At 38.8% G+C, this 20,889-nt stretch overlaps 2 protein-coding genes across 5 annotated transcripts in view; one reads left to right on the top strand and one right to left on the bottom strand.

Annotated features, from left to right (window-relative positions):
* Positions 1-7,467: 7,467 nt before the first annotated feature.
* On the top strand, positions 7,468-12,687 carry LOC131996096 (uncharacterized). Its single transcript, XM_059365546.1, has 4 exons — positions 7,468-7,644; positions 8,263-8,422; positions 9,281-12,565; positions 12,641-12,687. Exons 1-4 carry the CDS (start codon positions 7,468-7,470, stop codon positions 12,685-12,687), a joined length of 3,669 nt encoding a protein of 1,222 aa, XP_059221529.1.
* Positions 12,688-14,818: 2,131 nt separating this feature from the next.
* LOC106083286 (muscle M-line assembly protein unc-89) overlaps positions 14,819-20,889 on the bottom strand; it is a 106,183-nt gene continuing 100,112 nt past the window's right edge. For all 4 annotated transcript variants that reach the window (XM_013246214.2, XM_059364581.1, XM_059364583.1 and 1 more), the window contains one exon: positions 14,819-17,189. In XM_013246214.2, coding sequence (XP_013101668.2) covers positions 15,168-17,189 — 2,022 coding nt within the window. In that variant the 3' untranslated portion in view covers positions 14,819-15,167. The remainder of the gene's footprint in view (positions 17,190-20,889) is intronic.

The raw sequence follows: 20,889 nt of genomic DNA, 5'->3' as shown, positions 1-20,889 counted from the left end.
AAAGTTGACTTATGACTAACCAAAAATTGTACAGGTAAAACAATTACGTATTTCCAAATAAAATAAAAATTTTTTAATTATAATACCTTTTGGCCACAATTTATTCCACAGTATAAAAGCTTTAGGTGAAGCATTCATGGGAACTATTAATTTCTACCACCTAATGCAAATATAACCTTTCTTGTATTTGCAAAATGCAAATGTAAAATTTGCCCATGAACCTTCCATTAAGAAACTAGGGGCTAACTCCTCACAAATCTGTGAGGTGTGCTGTCCGATTCAATTTTAAGCTCAATGCGAGGGGACCTCCTTTTTATAGCCGCGACCGAACGGCGACACCTCTTTGGGGAAAAGTTTTTACATACCAATGTACCTCATAAATGTCGCCATCATTAGGCTGAAAGATTCAGCGTCAGCGACATGCTAACCTCTCCTACAACCTCTCTCTTATTTATCCTCCTTATAACTGATGCGTTGAAATTAATTTTGATAAAACAGAAAAAAGAGAATATTTTTAAGAAATATATGACTACTATGTGTAATAAATTCAGAGTTATCATACAGCACATTCTTATTAAATTGGTATTAGAACTCATCGCATTTTTTCCCATAATCGTGTCCAAAACATGCTGAAATTGAATTCAGGTGTCCCAACTTCGTGAAAATTTCGAATGGATTTTAGGTCATTCGCATTAACCAAATAATGGTAAATTTTTACTACTTCAATTTTCATTCATTTGGGGTTCACTTTGTCAGCAGACAAAAAACTGTCGTTTCAGCAAACAATTTTACTATTTGGAGTAACAATTTTTGTCGAGTGTATGCTTTTGGATGGCAAATTGTTCCCACCACCGACTGAAAGCCTCTCCAGGCAACCAAGTGGCCTCTCTCTTGAAATATCTTACCAATTATTTTTCATTTCATTTTGAAATAAAACAATTAAAAATTAATATTTTTACATACGTATATTTAAAGTACATTTATAACAATTACAATTTAGTTATCTTCAAACTTAACATACATATTTAACGTGGTCATGCGTCAGCCACGACGGGTACTTCGAACTCAATGCATTGCCACTTTTCTCGTTGTTCTAGATATGTTAAATATATACACGGAAACATAAACGTAATGAAGTACACAATGACAGAATTGATTATTTGAGGAATTTTAATAAATACGAGTTTAACATACTTGTCTATGTAGTGTGTTTTAAAGAAGAGGATGTTATTTCGTTAATATGCTTATAAAATTGCCCAATTGGCGATTTTGTAAGATTTTTGTGTTAGTTCTGACAACTAAAAAATTCAAGAATACGAATATCAAGGTAGGGAGTTCTGCTTTGTTTTTGAAAAAGGGCAACAAAATTTTATTTTTTTGTTTTTTCAAAATACACAATTATTCTCTTTCCGATTACTAATTTTATGTGTTTATGGTTTTTTTTTATAAGCTTTCAACATTATAATCACATTAATTTGTTGGATTCACAATTTGTATATCCCACACCATTGCTGTGTGAATTTTTGTGCATTTTTGTTCAACTTCATGAAGGAGCTTTATATACAGATAAGGGACGAATAAGGCAGTAGTGCAATTTGAATAATTCTTCGAACCGAGGAGTTCCGTAGTACCGCGAAGGCTTGGTATCTTTTAAAGCTGAACGAAGTAAGGTTCAAACCATTTGGATGTTGTACGAAATATTCTATCTTTTCATTTAAGCAGTTCTCACCTTTCAAACCTATCACGATAACATAGGAATAGCCCCATTCTTTAGTCCATCTGGTTTTGTCCGTTTGACAGTTTAACCCGTAGGTGGGTTCATATTTAGATGTAATTTCCATATGAACTGGTTACTTGAAATATTGGACCCCAATATTTTCATAGTTAACATTGAAATGTGCTGCTGAAATTACCTTCCCTTCCTACATTTCAACTACACTACAAGATTACACTATACAAGACACTGATACTACCCGTGTTGTTATAGGGTTCTGAGGCATGAGTACTCGTGAAAGCAGATGAGGCAGTGCTTGGAGTATTTGGGAGAAAGATTCTTCGTAAAACATATGGACCAGTTTGCGTTAATGGAGAATATAGGCGTCGTATGAACCACGAGCTGCATGACGACAATAGCATAGTTACACGCATCAAAATACAACGGCTACGTTGGCTAGGTCATGTTGTCAGAATGGATAAAGAAGCTCCAGCAAAGAAGTCTTTTGAAGGCAAACACGGTGGTACACGCAAACAGGGGCGACCAAAAGCCCGATGGAAAGATCAAGTGGTGAGAGACACCTCGAAACCTGATGTCAGAGATTATAAAATGTGCGGAGAAGATCGACGCGCTTAGAACACTATTCTACGTTCGGCTAATGGAACAAATGTTCTGCCTACATTTCAACTAAATAGGGTCTCGGGGGATCCACATACATAACCCTAATCCGCAGAAAGGCGCAAATTGTTCTTACACCAACTGTTGGGTTTACCAAAATACGGTTAAGATTTAAATATACATAGATACCCCTTACATATTGAGGATTTCATTTAGATTGGTTATCATTTCGTTCATATCATTTAATTTCTTTAATTTTGGTACAGACATTGCTTTAATATTTTGCAATATTCAAAAAGAGTTTTAACTACTAAAATCTTAGAAGGCTAAAAAAGGCTATGTGCCCGTGCTATTCTCTGCACCACGCAAATGCAAATTTTGCCATGAACATTCCACTAAGGAACAGGGGCAAACTTCTCACATAACATTGAGTGCAGTCCGATTCATGCTTAAGCTCAATGATAACGGGCCTCCTTTTTATAGCCGAGTCCGAACGGCGTGCCGCAGTGCGACACCTCTTTGCAGAGAAGTTTTACATGGCATAGTACCTCACAAATGTTGCCAGCATTAGGAGGGGAAAACCACCGCTGAAAAATTTTTCTGATGGTTCTGCCAGGATTCGAACCCAGCCGTTCAGCGTCATAGGCGGACATGCTAACCCTTACGCTACGTTGGCCTTCATACTCTGCACCATACTATTCATATACAAAATACGAAGATAATAGCAAAAAATTAAATTAAATTAAAAATTAATTTAAAAAAAAATAATTTAAGATTATTGTCTAAACAAACATTGACCATGTTCAGAGGGGCATTTTTACACACATGTTTATAAAATTTGTAATATCCTGGAATAAAAAAGTGATAAGACAAATGTTGAAAATCAGTTGCATTTGTTACATTTTTACATATTTTATAAGTATATACGTAAAGGGTGATTTTTTTGAGGTTAGGATTTTCATGCATTAGTATTTGACAGATCACGTGGGATTTCAGACATGGTGTCAAAGAGAAAGATGCTCAGCATGCTTTGACATTTCATCATGAATAGACTTACTAACGAGCAACGCTTGCAAATCATTGAATTTTATTACCAAAATCAGTGTTCGGTTCGAAATGTGTTCAAATTTTGACAAATTTTGTTCAGCGATGAGGCTCATTTCTGGTTGAATGGCTACGTAAATAAGCAAAATTGCCGCATTTGGAGTGAAGAGCAACCAGAAGCCGTTCAAGAACTGCCCATGCATCCCGAAAAATGCACTGTTTGGTGTGGTTTGTACGCTGGTGGAATCATTGGACCGTATTTTTTCAAAGATGCTGTTGGACGCAACGTTACGGTGAATGAACACATTTCGAACCGAACACTGATTTTGGTAATAAAATTCAATGATTTGCAAGCGTTGCTCGTTAGTAAGTCTATTCATGATGAAATGTCAAAGCATACTGAGCATCTTTCTCTTTGACACCATGTCTGAAATCCCACGTGATCTGTCAAATACTAATGCATGAAAATCCTAACCTCAAAAAAATCACCCTTTATATACACACGTACAACAATTGCTAGTACAGATGTTTTCCAGTGATGTATATGAAATCTGTGATTTCTGGTACTCGAATATTTGTGAAATTTCATGCAAAATTAAAAAGTACTTTTTGGTTCAAAAAGTTGCGTTTGAGTGACATATCAAATCGATCGTATAAGCATTACTCTCTAATTCGATTTTGTATTCTATTCTTCCCTAAAACAATGTACAATAAATCATAGGATAGGATGTGACAAAAAAGTGAAAAAAATCCGCTAATTTTAAAACGAATATTATATTTGTTTGATCAAAAACATTGAACGTGATTTTCATGGTGTTATTTGTCAACAATTCCCCACCTTATTGCGGTGGTTTATCTCCATACTGCCCTAATTGTGACTCATATCTTCTCGAGCATTTTTGGGGGTTAAGAGTTCACATTGTAAAAAGTCTGCCTTATAGTCGTAACATGCTCTTCAATACTTTGCATTTGAACAGGACATCGAATAAATGTGAATACCAACAATGTTAAGGGCATATTTTGCCTTCTCTAGTCTACATCTTTGTCTTTGTATAGTTGTACTAAATTTCGAAATGAAGGCTCCCGAGATAATAGGACCTACATTTTAGTATCTTATTCCAAATCTTACATAAATTTATCTGATCGATATAAACATTTCGACTTAAAATGTTTATGAAAAAATCCGCTCCTAAATATTGTCAGATTTGTAATCTTTTTCCAAGATCAGTCTAAATAACCGTTCGGGTGGATTTTGGGAGTTGGATAGCATATCCCAGATATTTTGGCTTAAGTTTCAGATTTAAAAAAAATTTCAAAAAACTGGATCCGGAAAGTACCTATGGGGCCTTCAAAATGTTGAACCTAGGCAATATGGGTATCAAATAAAAGCGATTGAAAGAGATGTGCTAAGTAGATTACAAATGAAAAAATTTTAAACATTTTTTTATTTTATATGACAAGAATGGAAATGCGTTGAAGATGAAATTTTTTGACAGTTTTCGCCTGTCGCGAAATAAAAAAAATTTTTAATATTTTTTCATTTTCATTCTATACCTATATTTCCTAGGTTAGTGGGTTCACTAGCTCAACACCCCTTGGCTCCTTTCCGGTTCTAATTTGTAGACATTTTTATATTTTTATTTGTAATCTATTCGGTAATTCCTTTCGTTTGATAAACATCCATATTGCATAGGTTGCAGCGCTTCTCATTTAAGGGGGAGGGTTTTTTTCGCCATTATGGGGGTCCACGAAATTTTGCCCCTAAAATGAGCTTCAGATTCGTGTTCCTGGGGTTAACCGACGAACAGTAGCGTGTGAGGTGAAAGATAAGTGTTCAGTCTATAAAATGAATGTTTGAAAAGGGTGCTATGCCTTTTAGGTCCTTAAAGTCACCATTTGTGGAAAAATGGCAACTAAGTGGAGTAATTTTTTTTTCAGTTTTTTCCACTTTTTTAAGTCTTTAACATTTTAAATTTATCAACCAAAACTTAAAGTTTTTTACTTAAATTTACTGTAAAATTTTCATCATAATTCGTAATTAATTTTTTTTCGGAAATTTTAAGTTGTAAAGCGCATAACCTTGAATAGGAAAGGGCAATCTTTATCAATTTTATTTTTATTAATCCGAGAAATTTATAACCTTTCTAATGGTATAATCAGATTTGCAATTGATAACGAAATAGTGGCACAATTCCAAAATTATACCGACGATACCTTGACTGAAATCTTAAAAAAATCTCAAAAAAAGTTATAGATATTCCCGACATCAAAGCATGTTTGATTTTAAGAGCTATATTTTTTGCAAAAGCAATCATGACGATCGGCCTAAAAATGCTAGAGGTGACCTTCAATCAAGCTCCATGTCAGCCCCTGGACCTACTAGGGTCTCAAGTTTCGTGTAAATATTCTTATCTTACAGAATTATTCCAAAGATTTTCCGAATGTGGAACATGTCCCGCAAACAAACACTTCTTAAACATTGTCTTTTTTACATTTTTTGCTTCCCAAAAATTGGGGCAAACTTTTTTGAACTATATAAAGGGGCATTCGAAGAGCGTATTTTGAAAATATGGCGAGGGTTATTTCGGGTATGTATTTTTATTTTCAGTCAAATTTGAATAATAGTGAAAGATGGGTACTTTCTTAATAGTGATTTACCTGGAGAAGCTCAAAAAAATATTTGTTTTTGATAGGAAACTAAAAATTAGATATAACACTTGAAATCGGACCAAAATATTTTGAAATCGTTGCAATTTTTTACATAAAAGGGTTATTCCATGAAAACAATAGGCATCTTCAACGCATTTCAATTCTTGCCATATAAAATAAAAAAATGTTAATCTAGTTAACACATCTCTTTCAATCGCTTTCATTTGATACCCATATTGCCTAGGTTAAACATTTTGAAGGCCCCATAGGCACTGTTGGCAAAATCATATATTTTCCCAACCCAACATTACATTAACGTTTCACCCCATTCACCACCAAACCGTCATCATAAAAAAACACACCTCACCACGTTATTATTATTATTATAGCCATAATCATGTATGCAGTTTAATATTCAGTAATTTGAAATACTTATGTTTTTATCGTAATTAATTATTATTTGTGCGTATTTATTCAAATACTCATCAGTATACGCAGTTTGATCTTTGTGCGTGCTAATCTGCTTCGGTGATAACGATTCCCCCTTTACCGATTAAATCTTACCTGAATCCCTGGCAGCTTGTGCGTCGCACCTTCCCCCTTTGTCATTAACGATCGGGTGTTTTAGTATAATACATCATGCCAAGCCCTTTGGGAGTTAAGAGTTACCAGTAAGCAGATTAGAATGCAAATCAGATAGTCTCTCCCTTCCACCACCGGTTTTGCTACTTTGGTGGGCGTTCGTTGCTTCTAGCGAAACTATTTATTCATATGATCGATATGTAGAAACAAATTTTGCTATGTACTTATAAATATAACACTTTAAGCTATTTAGGTATTTTGTAAATAATAATTTTATATACTTGAAAGTAATTTCTTTTGAAGTCCCTTAGCTAGAATTTTGTGTGAAGTCGATCTCTTCTTTTTCGACCATCGAGCAGACAACACTTAAGTATTCAAGCTTGTAACCCTTTTTACAGCCAAATAAAATTTGAAACCTTTTTGTTTTTTGAGGAAAGATTATTTTCTGTGCTTTATTTCTTTGAAAGACGAAAGGGAGTTTTTTGGTGATATTTCTTTACATTTTATTGGTGCCGAAACCCGGGAATCTCGTGTCGGTTTTTGTTCTATTATTTTGCTAAACAAAGTAATTAAACTTTCCATATTTTTTTTTAAGCTTCTCTTTGCATTTTTCTTGACGGAAAGAATAAGTTAATTGTGTTTTGGTGAACGAAAATTATTGCTTAGTGCTTAATAAGTTCTTTGGACATAGATTGGCATAGTTTTCGCGTATTTTGATATTGGATTTAAATTGGAATTTCTATAACTGCGTTAATCTTGGTGGAAGTGTTTTTCTTTTTTTTTTTTGTTTCGCTTTATTCATTTGCTTTGATTTGGTGCTTGGAAAGCCCTTTTAGTGAACGTTTGTGCGCGAATTAACCATGAGTGAACTGGCCACTTTTATAAAGGAGCAACGCGACTTGTTAGATTTATTGATTAAATATGAAAGTCGTTTCGATGCCAAAAATCCTGCCGAGAAAACTCATGGTTATGTAGATGCATTGGGCCAAAGGGTTGATGATATTTTTAATCGATTCGAGGCACAGCATGATACGATAGTGAGGCTTGTTCACGACACATCTTTGAATTCTAATGACGTTCCATATATCAGTGATGACGTGTATTTTGATTTTTCTGAGAGGTATCTCTCTTTTAAGGGTAAAATTATCGACTCTAATGCGGGTCATAATGTTATGCAGTCTCCTATGTCTGGCACATTTGTGACTCATCACGGTCGCTCTGATATGACGATAGGATCAGACTCTAAACTTCCCAAGATCACGCTGCCTAGATTCACAGGGGAATATATGGAATGGATCCCATTTCGGGACATATATTTTTCCCTTGTTCACCAAAACGAATCCCTCAATAAGATACAGAAGTTTTATTATTTGCGTAGTACCCTTGGTGGCGAGGCGGCAAATCTGATAAAGAATATTTCAGCCACAGAGGCAAATTATGACTCGGCGTGGAAGATATTAGAATCAAGATACCATAATAGGCGTATGCTTGTGGGAAACTTGATTTCTAGGTTGTTTAATATACCGAAATCAGATGGTGGATTTCAGTCCATTAAGACACTTCTTGATTCTGCTCAAGAGTGTTTGTCCTCTTTACAAAATTTGAATATAGATGCCAGCACGTGGGATCCTCTTCTTATCCATTTGCTCGTGCAGAAACTGGATCTTCAATCCCGCAGGGATTGGGAACAGTCTTTGAAATCCTCTACCGAAATCCCCCTCATTTCCGAACTCTTCTCTTTCTTGGAAAGAACTTTCCGAACGCTGGAGTCTATGACCGATGAGTTCCCATCTGATAAACAATATCCCACTAAGGGTAGAAATAAAAGTAATAATAATTCGAAATCTAATGCGCAGGTGCGGAAGGCTTCGTGCAATTCTGGACAGTTTTCCAAACCAAAACCTATTCTTTGCGCATTCTGCGAGAAACCTCACAGTCTCGCAAAGTGTTTTAAATTTTTAGCATTGCCCTTGAGCGATAAGGTTAATTTTCTCTCAAAGAAGAACGCTTGCCAAAATTGTTTTGTGGTCGGGCATGACCACAACAATTGCAAATCTCCTTTCCGTTGTATCACATGCAAGCAGCTACACCATACGGTGCTGCATTCGGACGGTCCTCTAACCAGGGCTGGTCCTACTGGTTGTTCAGGTAATGCACCTACCCAGATGGCTTCGCATAGTGCTCAGGCGTTTCACTCTGTTTTACTTTACACGATAAGGCTTAGGGTTGTGACAAATCGTGGCAAATTTACGTTGAGGGCGCTACTAGACCCTGGATCTCAAGGTAGTTTGATTTCGGAGTCCACAGTTCAACTTATAGGTCTTGAGAAGGTAAGGTCGCATTGCAAAGTCGTTGGTATTGGAAATGGTAGCGAGAACATGTCGAAATTTTCTGTACAACTTGATTTGTACACACTTAAAGAAGAGCTAGTTCTGTCCTGTTCTGCCCTTGTTCTTTCAAGCTTGTCGTCTTACACTCCAGACTTGTCCTCTAGATATATTTCCCTTCCGAATATCGAATTGGAGAGCTTGGCTGACCCCTTTTTTTACAGATCCGATTCCATAGATATAATTCTAGGATCGGACATTTGTTCGAAAATTAAGATTCCAACGGAGTCTTTTGTACATAATGATTTGTTCTTTCAGAACACTCATTTTGGTTGGGTGTTTTCAGGACCCAGCAATTCCGTGTCTTCACACCAGATACACATTCATAATGTACACTTGGACCATATTTTGAGATCCTTCTGGGAACAGGAGGAGGTCCTCCCCAAAAGGAAGTTTACTGAGGAGGAGGAGGCATGTGAGGAGTTTTTTGAAGCTACCACAACTCGCACAGTATCTGGTCGATACGTGGTGAAATTGCCCTTTCGGTCTATACTGAAGGACGGCTCCAGTCCTACTCTTCAGAACAATGTGCTCAATGCACTTCGACGTTTGAAACAACTGGAAATATCATTTTCCAGGAAACCATTATTTTGCGAAAGCTACACCAAATTTCTCAAGGAATATGAGAATTTGGGCCACATGTCGAAGATTGGCGTTTATCCTAGTGATGTTCGTCAAGATTCCTACTTCTTACCGCACCATGGTGTTCTTAAGGAGAGTAGTACCACGACGAAGCTACGCGTTGTTTTTGATGGCAGTAGCCATTCACGTGAAAGTAAGTCGTTGAACGACGAGCTTTCCCCTGGGCCTGCTCTCCAGAATGATTTGCCTGGTATCCTTACCAGATGGAGACGTCATAGGATTGCCTTTAGCGCGGACATTGAGAAAATGTTCCGGCAGATAGATGTTTGTCCAGGGCACCGGAAATTTCAGCAGATTTTGTGGCGTTTTAGCCCATTTGATGAAATTTCGATTTATGAATTGAACACAGTGACGTATGGTACGGCATCTGCTCCATATCTTGCCATTCGTGTTTTGCAGAGGTTGGCGCACGATTACAGGGACAGGTATCCTGTGGCCGCTAGGGTTCTACTGCAGGACTCATACGTGGATGACGTTATTTCCGGTTCTGATAGTATAGACAACGTGAAACCACTTTACAAGGATTTATGCACCTTATTGGATGAGGGTGGCTGCAATTTGAGAAAGTGGGTGACGAACTCTAAAGAGTTGCTTGCGGTTATACCAGAAGAACACAGGGGGACTTCTGTGAATCTGAACTTTGACCGTGATAACGTCGTTAGGACATTGGGCATACAGTGGAACACGGCCACTGACTCTTTCTTTTTTGAGGTCAATCTTGACAAGGATCCGATTGCATCCAAGCGCAGGATTCTCTCGGAGTCCGCCAGGCTTTATGATCCATTGGGGTGGCTTACTCCGATTACTGTGGTGGCCAAATCCCTTTTCAAGCAACTGTGGGAACATGGGGTTGACTGGGATGATAATGTCCCAAGGGAAATTGAGGACCTGTGGTTTCGGCACAGGGCTTCATTGCCGAAGTTGGCTAATTTGGCGATTCCCAGGTGGATTCAATGGAATCAGAACTCTGAATCTGAATTACATTGTTTCTGCGATGCCTCTAGTGTTGCTTACGCCGCAGTGGTTTACGTGCGTATTGTTACGGCTAACGATACTTTTGTTCACCTTTTGCAGGCCAAATCAAAAGTATCACCCATTAAGACCGTTTCAATTCCAAGATTGGAGCTTTGCGCTGCTGCACTTGGAGTGAAACTGGCACGAAAGGTTCAGGAATCCCTCGCTGACCTTGGTGTACGGAATGTTTTTTATTGGAGTGACAGCTCCACTGTATTAAGTTGGATTCACAAGTCTCCCTCCAATTGGACTGTCTACGTGGCTAACCGCGTGGCAGACATACAACGATGCAGCAATCCAATTCAGTGGAGATACGTTCCTTCGGCTTTGAATCCGGCAGACTGTGCATCTAGGGGAATTCAGGCAGAGGAGTTAATAGGGAACCGGACTTGGTGGTTTGGGCCTCATTTTCTTTACGGACCACAATCCTCTTGGCCTGAATCTTTACCGAATTTGTGTACATCGAAGGAGGAGAGAGCCGTCAAGATTACAACGAATGTTGCCACTGAGAAAGCATATCCTGAATTGCTTTCAAAATTCTCCAAATTACACACTTTGCTACGCATCACTTCATTATGTTTTCGGTTCTGTCACAATTGTAAGCATCCCGATGAGAGGATTACTGGTCCCTTATCAATTGGGGATGTTAACAAGACTTTGATGATCTTTGTAAGAATAACTCAGGAAATTGATTTCCCTGAGGAGCTGTCAAGGCTCTCTGCACGAAAGGTGATCGCACAGAGTCCTATTTTGAAACTTATGCCATTTCTTGACGAAACTGGAATAATTCGAGTTGGTGGACGCCTCCAGAATTCGAATTTCCCCTATGATGTGAAGCATCCCCTAGTTTTGGCAAAGTCAAATCCATTATCAGTGCTTATCATTTCAGACGCACATGAAAGGACATTACATGGTGGTGTTACTTTGACCATGTCCTATGTGAACAGAAGGTACTGGATAATCTCAGGAAACCAATTGGCCAAACGTGTTATAAACAGGTGTTTGAAATGTTTCCGTTTTGCTGCGAAAACGTCGCAGCAGATAATGGGTAATTTGCCACAAGCTCGCTTGATGATCACTCGTCCATTTAAGCATAGTGGCGTCGACTATGCCGGTCCCATAACTATTAAGACTTCGAACTTGAGGTCTACTGTCACCTCAAAGGGGTACATATGTCTTTTTGTGTGTATGGTTACCAAAGCCATACATCTAGAAGCAGTTACCAGCCTGACGACAAATGCTTTTCTTTCTGCGTTTAGACGATTTGTGTCGCGGCGCGGTGCTTGTACCGATCTCTACTCAGACTGCGGCACGAATTTTGTTGGTGCCTCAAAAGAACTCCAAGTACTTTTTGAAAAATCTCAGAAATCACTGCCCGAGGAGGTTCTTCAGGCTTTAAGTCAGAACTGTACCACTTGGCACTTCATTCCACCTGCCTCCCCAAATTTTGGTGGTCTTTGGGAAGCAGGTGTGAAATCCGTGAAATACCATTTGAAAAGGATTATAGGCGAGCGCAATCTGACATTCGAAGAGCTCACAACACTACTATGTCAAATAGAAGGTTGTTTGAACTCTCGTCCTTTATGTCCTTTATCTTCCGACCCTTCGAATTTTGAAGCACTTACTCCTGCGCACTTTCTTGTTGGTGAGCCAACGATTTGCATACCAGAAGAATCTCTGTTGGAAACCAACATCAATTTACTTTCTCGCTGGAAATGTGTGGAAAAAATGAAACAACATTTTTGGAAAAGATGGCGAAATGAATATGTTAATCGTCTTCAAGCGCGACCGAAATGGCTCAAAAGCAGATCTGAACCTACTATTGGCGATTTGGTGCTGGTTGTAGACGAACGGTGTGGACCAGGTCAATGGCTACTTGGCCGCATCGAGGAAACACATCCTGGACCTGATGGACGTACACGGGTGGTATCAGTTCTTATTAAAAACAAACTTGTAAAAAGACCAATTTCAAAAATTTGTTTACTTCCAGAAAATGCAACATCGCTTGTCGACACAAATATTAAATCAACTGCCTAACTACTACCCCCTCACCAGAATGGACCACTTGTGTGTATACCTACCCTTCAAGGACGGAGCCTACCCTCAAACGCTATGAGTCGGAGCATAGCGGAGGTATTTCCTCGACTAAATATTCTCCCAACGATAGGCCGTCTACCAACTATTATCTGCACATAAGAACATTCGTCCTTCAGGGGGGAGAATGTTGGCAAAATCATATATTTTCCCAACCCAACATTACATTAACGTTTCACCCCATTCACCACCAAACCGTCATCATAAAAAAACACACCTCACCACGTTATTATTATTATTATAGCCATAATCATGTATGCAGTTTAATATTCAGTAATTTGAAATACTTATGTTTTTATCGTAATTAATTATTATTTGTGCGTATTTATTCAAATACTCATCAGTATACGCAGTTTGATCTTTGTGCGTGCTAATCTGCTTCGGTGATAACGATTCCCCCTTTACCGATTAAATCTTACCTGAATCCCTGGCAGCTTGTGCGTCGCACCTTCCCCCTTTGTCATTAACGATCGGGTGTTTTAGTATAATACATCATGCCAAGCCCTTTGGGAGTTAAGAGTTACCAGTAAGCAGATTAGAATGCAAATCAGATAGTCTCTCCCTTCCACCACCGGTTTTGCTACTTTGGTGGGCGTTCGTTGCTTCTAGCGAAACTATTTATTCATATGATCGATATGTAGAAACAAATTTTGCTATGTACTTATAAATATAACACTTTAAGCTATTTAGGTATTTTGTAAATAATAATTTTATATACTTGAAAGTAATTTCTTTTGAAGTCCCTTAGCTAGAATTTTGTGTGAAGTCGATCTCTTCTTTTTCGACCATCGAGCAGACAACACTTAAGTATTCAAGCTTGTAACCCTTTTTACAGCCAAATAAAATTTGAAACCTTTTTGTTTTTTGAGGAAAGATTATTTTCTGTGCTTTATTTCTTTGAAAGACGAAAGGGAGTTTTTTGGTGATATTTCTTTACAGGCACTTTCCGGATCCAGTTTTTTGAAACTTTTTTAAATCTGAAACCTAATCCATAATATCTGGGATATGCTATCCAACTCCCAAAATCCACCCGAACGGTTATTTAGACTGATCTTGGAAAAAGATTACAAATCTGACAATATTTAGGAGCGGAAATGTTTATATCGTTCAGACAAATTTATGTAAAATTTGGAATGAGATACTAAAATTTGGAATCAGATACTAAAATGTAGGCGCACATGAAAATTTTGGTTTTTGCCACCTGTTTCCTCTGTCCACGCCATAGTGTCATACCATTTGAGTGAAATCTTTGGGGCGCCGTATAATGTGCATTGTTTTCCCTTCTTCCAGAAACATTTGTTTAAAGTCATATGTTGTCCCGATGTGTCAATACGTCGTTTCATTGGGATGGCCTCCCAGTTATTGGGACAAAACTTTATATGTAAAATTCGTTCGCTACTCCTAAATACTTTTCATTAGATTCTCAAAACACTGTGGAATAAAATGCAACTTTTTCGAAATCTGGAAAAAAGTTGTGCAGTTTTCTAAAAGTTGTACATATTTTCTATTTGTAAAATATTATGAACAGCTACAAACTCATTTTGAAGGAGTTTAAACGCCATTTTTAAAAATTGTGAGTCGCTTTAAGGTTGATATGTTTTACAAAAAATATTCCTCCTATTATTGTCAGTAATATTGCCGAAGACAGCTAAAGTAAAGGTATTACGCGTAATCGTAAGCCGAATATTTTCCAAAAAGAGGGATATCCCCCTTTTTTGTTAGGTTACTTCACAATGTAAACCTTCAAAATGCCGATACAGGTATCTTTTCTCTTTTTGTCACACCTTTCACAAACTTTAGAGTTTTTCCTGGTATTTCGTTTTGTGTTCCACAGTATTGTGGGCATGGGGATAGGGCGGCCCCCCAGATAATTGGACCGAAATTTTAATTTCAGATTCGTACTTCTACACTGCCATGATCGGTTCATAGGTGCGTTTGGGGCCCAGACATTTGAATTTCAATTTTCTTGCCGTCAGTTTTATTCATTACCTAATGTCGTGAAAGAACATAACGTTTGAAATCCTTGCACGATGGTGTATACGATTTGAAAAGTAAATGTATATGTACATATGTCTTTATGTTTATGCTGAAGCACGCTATTTATTTATTTATTGATTTATCATTAGTAAAGGATCACATTGAATAAGGGTATAGATACAGATATTTGAATATATTGCATTTAAATCCCGACTGTTAATTGCTAATGATGTGTTCAAGTGCGTTGTTTTCGAACACACGAACACGTACAAAAAACATTGCATATTTGGTATATATTTATTTTTAAAATCTAGAAAAAAAAAAATATGAAATCTTTTGGATCGAAAACAAAAAAGCATTTAGTGATTTTTTGAGACTGAACGAGTTTTCTTAAGTTATGCGACCCAAAGCGATTCGTGTCGTTTCGTTGTTGTGTTGGGTTCGAGTTACTCGTACTGGGGTTTAGTACGCTTGGGTTTTGGCACAGGATTCCAATCCAAATTCGATGAAATGGGTGATGACTCCCGATAGTCGTATACGTCCTTTTGGACTTTGCATTTTTGGAAGATTTCACTGTTGTCTGGTTTTTGGGCGCCAACACATTCACTATAGCTCGGAGGTGGGGATGCAGACAATGCCATCGCTCCATTTGAGACGGCTTCTGATCCGCTACAGTTATCCTCTAAATGGTCAATTTGGTAGACCATTCGTCTGATTTCCCTCTGACTTTCCTCCAATATTCTTTGATTTTCATCGCCATTCTCACCACTTGGAGAAGGCAAGGCTGGCACAATGGTAAAGTCCTTATTGGCCGCAGCATGCAGTAGACGTTGACTGCGATTGATTGACTCTATGATGTCTTTGACTGACTTTCGCTTTTCGGGTGGTATATTCGTTTCTAAAGGCGCCAAAGTAGAGCGCTTCCACTCCATATGTGTCTGCGGACGATACAACGGATCGAAATGGGCATTTGCACTGTTTCCATCAATGTCCACAGTGCTGTGTGGTACAGATGAAGAGACTTGTGGTTCGGGAGACAAGTGCGGGATAAACTCAGGAGTGTTGTTCACATGTCCATTAGCTGACGCCTCTAAGGACTCCTCGATTTTCAGATTCGTTGTTAATGACTCTGATTTCTTTGGATCCACTGCTGCTGCTTGGTCTACGTTCGTTGAGTTCGATACCGATGAGGCTGGTGGCTCCTCTAATTGTTGGCGAGGTACTGTTGGTGGAATCACAATCTCATCGCGAGATGTCCGCCTTGCATGAACACTGCTTGTTGAGGAGTGTGAAATCTTATTTCTTGTGGGCTTGTGTATCTCCGCAAACAAGTGTTCGTTGTTCTTTCTCTCCACAATGGGTTTTGGGGAAAGCGTAGGTTTTTCCATTACTTCCGGTTTGGGTTTCACCCGCTCCTCTTGTATCTGCAACTCATGGGTGACCATTGATTTGGGACTTTGCAACAATTTCGCGGTTTCTTTAGTCTGATTATTTTCTTGTACCACTTTCCTCTGCCTAGGAGGGCTTGTAAGTATAAATGGAGTCTTCGTAGTTATGACTTCAGCAATGGGTTCATTTTTAAAACTTGAAACTTTATTGACATGATTTTCACGTGCTGTTGGTCTGGGACTTTCCACGTGCACATGAATGCATTCAACATGACCCACTTCTTTTTCCTGTTTCGGGCCACAATTCACTGATGAGGAAATGTTCTGTTGTTGGCTTCTATTCTCTTCGATACTGAGCTCAACGTTATCCATGCCTGCCTTCTGAGCGGATAATTGATTGGCATTGGATCTCTTTGGTATTGCTCCGTTAGATATAATTTCCTTAACACCCTTTGTGGAAGTGGATGTCTGGTCATTTACTGGTGCCTTTGATTCTGAAGCTTTCGAAGTTTTTGTTACCTTTGTTACTGTCATTGTTTCGGTAATCTTTGGTTTGTCGTGGCTAGAATTAGCAACTGTTTCCGTGTTCACTTGTACAATTTCTTTAACATTTTCATGGCGTTTTTGTTCCCGATCGGAAGTGGGTGACGTAAGCGTTGATTTTTTTGACGAAGTTGTAGTTTCGATCTCGATATGTGTTGCCTCCTTTAATGGATCGGATGATAAAGGCTCTTGTCTTGAGTTTTCCTTTGGTGGGGTAATTTCTTCCCGTTCACTGTTAATTGCACCCTTTGCATCATCGGCGGTTTTACTAGCAGAAGTTGTTGTTGTTTTTAGAGCTTCTTTAGCACTCGGTTCCATTGTTGTTTCCGTTCCAGTTGACTTTGGAACTTTTTTTTCAACTATCACCATAGACGTTTCAATATCATCGTTGCTTGTGTTTTTAACAAAACTTTCTATTTCTGCCGTAAGATTTGCGATATCCGTATCTTCTCTTATGCATAATTCATTTGGCGTATCATCTTGACTAGATTCGATTACAATTGTGGGAGTTACGGCTCTATCTGAGCGACCTCGTACCTGAAAGTCGACAAAAGAAAGATTAAAATGGTTAATAAACTATGGGAGTAGCCTACAAAATGTTGCGAAATAGCTGAAATGATGTAGAACCTCTGCCAGGGACTCTCTGAGAAACTGTGATTGAAAAAGCTGCACTCCGAATTCAATTGCGCAAAAAAATCGTATAACCTAAAAGACAACTCAATGTGAAAGATATAAACCTACAAATATTATCAGAGTATAGCCGTATGAATATTCATAATTCAAATAGGATCTGGATGACGCATTTGCAACATGGTACACTTACTCAAATTAATGTAGTTTCAGAAAATCTAAATGTTGTAAATGTTCTCGCCAAATTTAAACCCAGGCGTCCTGTTCTACTGATTAGGGTGTATTTCCATTAGAACTGGCAAATTATCGATAAACGCAGTATTCGATATTTCTTATAATAAATATCGCTAATATCGATACTATCGTTAATTTCCCATCACCTATCTTTCATACGAAAATGAGAAGTAAAAATCTGAAGATAGATTTATATAGAAACAATATCAATGCACAGACCGAATAAAACCAAATTTAACAAAGTCAGTTGGCAGTCTTGAAAGAAATCACTGTAGAAATTGTAAACTAGAAAAAGAAAATCTAAGTTACGAATTCCGTGCTACTTACAAAATCCTTAATTGATTTCCACGCCACGCCCCTAAGTTTGTTCATGTCTGGTATTGTGTCCCCATCTAAGTCTGCCTGTTCCACAGGGTTGTATGCGCACTCATCGCCAACGACTTTAACATGGACTGCATCGACCCGAAAGGCTTCGGGTTAACCAAGTTTACTGACGGCAGTCCTCTGTCCTTCACCGCCAAATCGTCTGCCCTTTCATTCCCCTTTACTCCGCTATGGCCCGGCACCCAAACGATGCGGATTTTGCTATCCTCAGAGAAAAAGCGTTAACCTCCTTCTAACATTCCAAGACTGTTCGTGATCTTACCGTCCTGATTGTAATTGCCCTTATAGCAATTTTAATGTCGGTAAAGATTTTTACACTCGACGTCCTCCGTTAGCACCACACCAACTTACGCATTCCGTGATTGCCCGGATCCTCGCCTGCAGGACCGTATTATGGTCTGGCAGTCGAAAACAGATCTCAGTTCTCAGGCCCATCCTGTCCTCTAGCTTTGATCCATCCGTGTAACATGATCTTCCAGATGACAACACTAGGGTTCCGCCAATCCAAGACTGAGCCGCTGGCAGCAGCCGATCGGAAACCTCTTCCCTTCCTTCTAGATTTCCAATCGTCGCTTCGATTATACCGCCATGGTATGAGCTGCTCCCATCCTCAGTCCATTCTCCCATCGCCTTAAGTCTCATTGCCGTAGTAGCTGCCTCGGTCTTAATCTGTATGTCTATGGGTGGGATATTTAGAATAGTCTCCAGTGTCCAAGTGAGTGTGGTCCTAATCGCTCCGTCTATGCCAAGACAACATGTTTTTTGAACCTGTTGTATGGATCACTTTTTCTCCAAAGCAGTCAAATTACTGAGGCATAAGTAAATATTGGTCTAAACACGCTCCAGTAGTGCCTGTGGACTATCCTCGGATTCAGGCCCCATTTCGAGCCTACGGCCCGTCTACACAGTGGCCAATACCTGTGAGACTTCTCAGTACGCTCCTGAATGCGACACTTCCAATTCAGTTTCCTGTCCAAGATCACAGCTAAGTATTTGCCTTTGTCAGATATCGAAATCGTCTTATTGGGGAAACTTGGTGCGTTAAACTGGCCCAACCACGTGTACAAGCATATTTCAGTTTTCTCTGTGTTAACATTGAGACCCCTAGGTTTAACCCTTACCCCTTAGAAGTATTATAACATCGTCTGCGTAGCAAGCGGGTTCAAATCTCTTCTCGGTCAGCATCTGTAATAGGTCATTTATGGTGGTCACCCATGGGAGTGGCGATAAAATGCCCCCCTGGCGTGCCTTGTGCCACTTTCTCCCTTTTTTATGCCATTTATCCACCTTTTCCTTAGCATATGATTTATCCGGTCTAAGGTTTGGATCATTATGTCGGTCCACACATTGTTAAAAGCCCCCTCGATGTCAAAGCATACCACCAGTGGGTACGTTTTGGCATCGAATGATTCTTCTATTTTATGCACAATCTCGTGCAGGGCAGTCTCCACCGACTTTCCCTTGACATATGCATGCAGATTACATTTGAGCAGTTCGCTGGATGTCATACTCTTTACCATGGTGTCCACAATACGTTCCATGGTTTTGAGTAGAAAGGATTTAAGGCTTATAGGTCTGTAGGCCTTTGGTGTCGCATAACTTGCCTTGCCGGGCTTGGGTATAAATACCACGCTTGTCTCCTGTCAGGGTTTCGGAGTATATGCAAGTGCCAGACGCGTTGTGTAAATATTGGTCAGGTGGGGCGTCAGATAGTCTGCCTCCTTCTGTAATAACGCCGGAAATATTCCATCAGGTCCGGGTGACTTAAATGGTTTGAAGCTCCTCAAGGATTTCTTCACCATAAATTCTGTAATTATAAACATTCGATCAACATCATTATTCCAAGATTCCGGTGTCTCTGTGAGTCCCGTCGTATCCTGTGAAAAATGGGTTTTCATCAAAAGCCTCAACATGTCCTCCGGTGTCTCTACTCTCACTCTCATGTCGTCTACTAAAGTTTCAGTTTGAACATGGGTTTTTGAGAGAAACTTTATTATCTTGGCGGCGTCATTAACGCTATCGACCTGTTCGCAGAGAAGCTTCCAGGTGGCACGTTTTGCCGCTTTGGTTATCTTATTGTATTCATTGAGCCGTGTGTAATACGCATCCCAATAAACTTCCGCTTTTTTTACGGCGTGCTCTGTTAAAAACCTGCGGACCTCTTTTCCAATATTGCGAATCTCCCCGGTCATCCAGGGTTTTTCTTGGGCTGATTTCCTTTCCCGAGGAGGACAACTATCTTATAAAGACCTTACTAGTGCAGTCGTAAACCTGTTGACATTTTCGTGTCTTCTTTGCTTGGACAACCTAAATTATCTTGCCCAAGTCTTCTTCTGAGTAGTCTTCCGAATTTTGTCCAGTTGGTTTTCAACTCTATATAAACTAAATCGTATTTTCCTACTAAGTGGAAAATAGCAAAGATTTTACCTATTCCTAAAGCAAATAAAGAGTACCGCCCAATAGCTATGCTATATTTCTTGTCTAAATCTTTAGAAAGCATTATGTCTGATCAAATTAGTATTTTTCTGACCGAGAATCACTTACTATCTGACAAACAATTTGGATACCGGAAGAAAAAAAGCTGCTGCACTGCTCTGCTAGATGTTAGCGAAAACCTTCGCCAAAACATGGATGATGGTTCTTGCTTCTTTTGGACCACAGTAAAGCGTTTGATACCGTTTTTTATCATGTTCGAATATTAAAACAGAAACTGTCTAATTTTTCTCATTCAGCCTGTAAACTTATGCTGTCGTATACGTCACAAAGAGCACAAGCGGTAATAACTGTACGTCGATTCTCAAATCTTCTTCAACTATCCAATGGCGTTCCCCAAGGATCCATACTTGGCCCTCTACTATTCTCCATTTATATAAATGATCTTCCAGATGTTCTAACAAACTGTAAAACACAAATGTACGCTGGTGATCTGCAGCTATATATTGGTACAAATATAAGTGATATTCAAAAAAAATATGTATCTGATATAAAC

This window comes from Stomoxys calcitrans, chromosome 3 (assembly GCF_963082655.1).
Source record: "Stomoxys calcitrans chromosome 3, idStoCalc2.1, whole genome shotgun sequence".
NCBI classification, from domain to species: domain Eukaryota; kingdom Metazoa; phylum Arthropoda; class Insecta; order Diptera; family Muscidae; genus Stomoxys; species Stomoxys calcitrans.
Note: the sequence above shows the minus strand (reverse complement) of the source record. Positions and strands in the feature narration are given on the sequence as shown.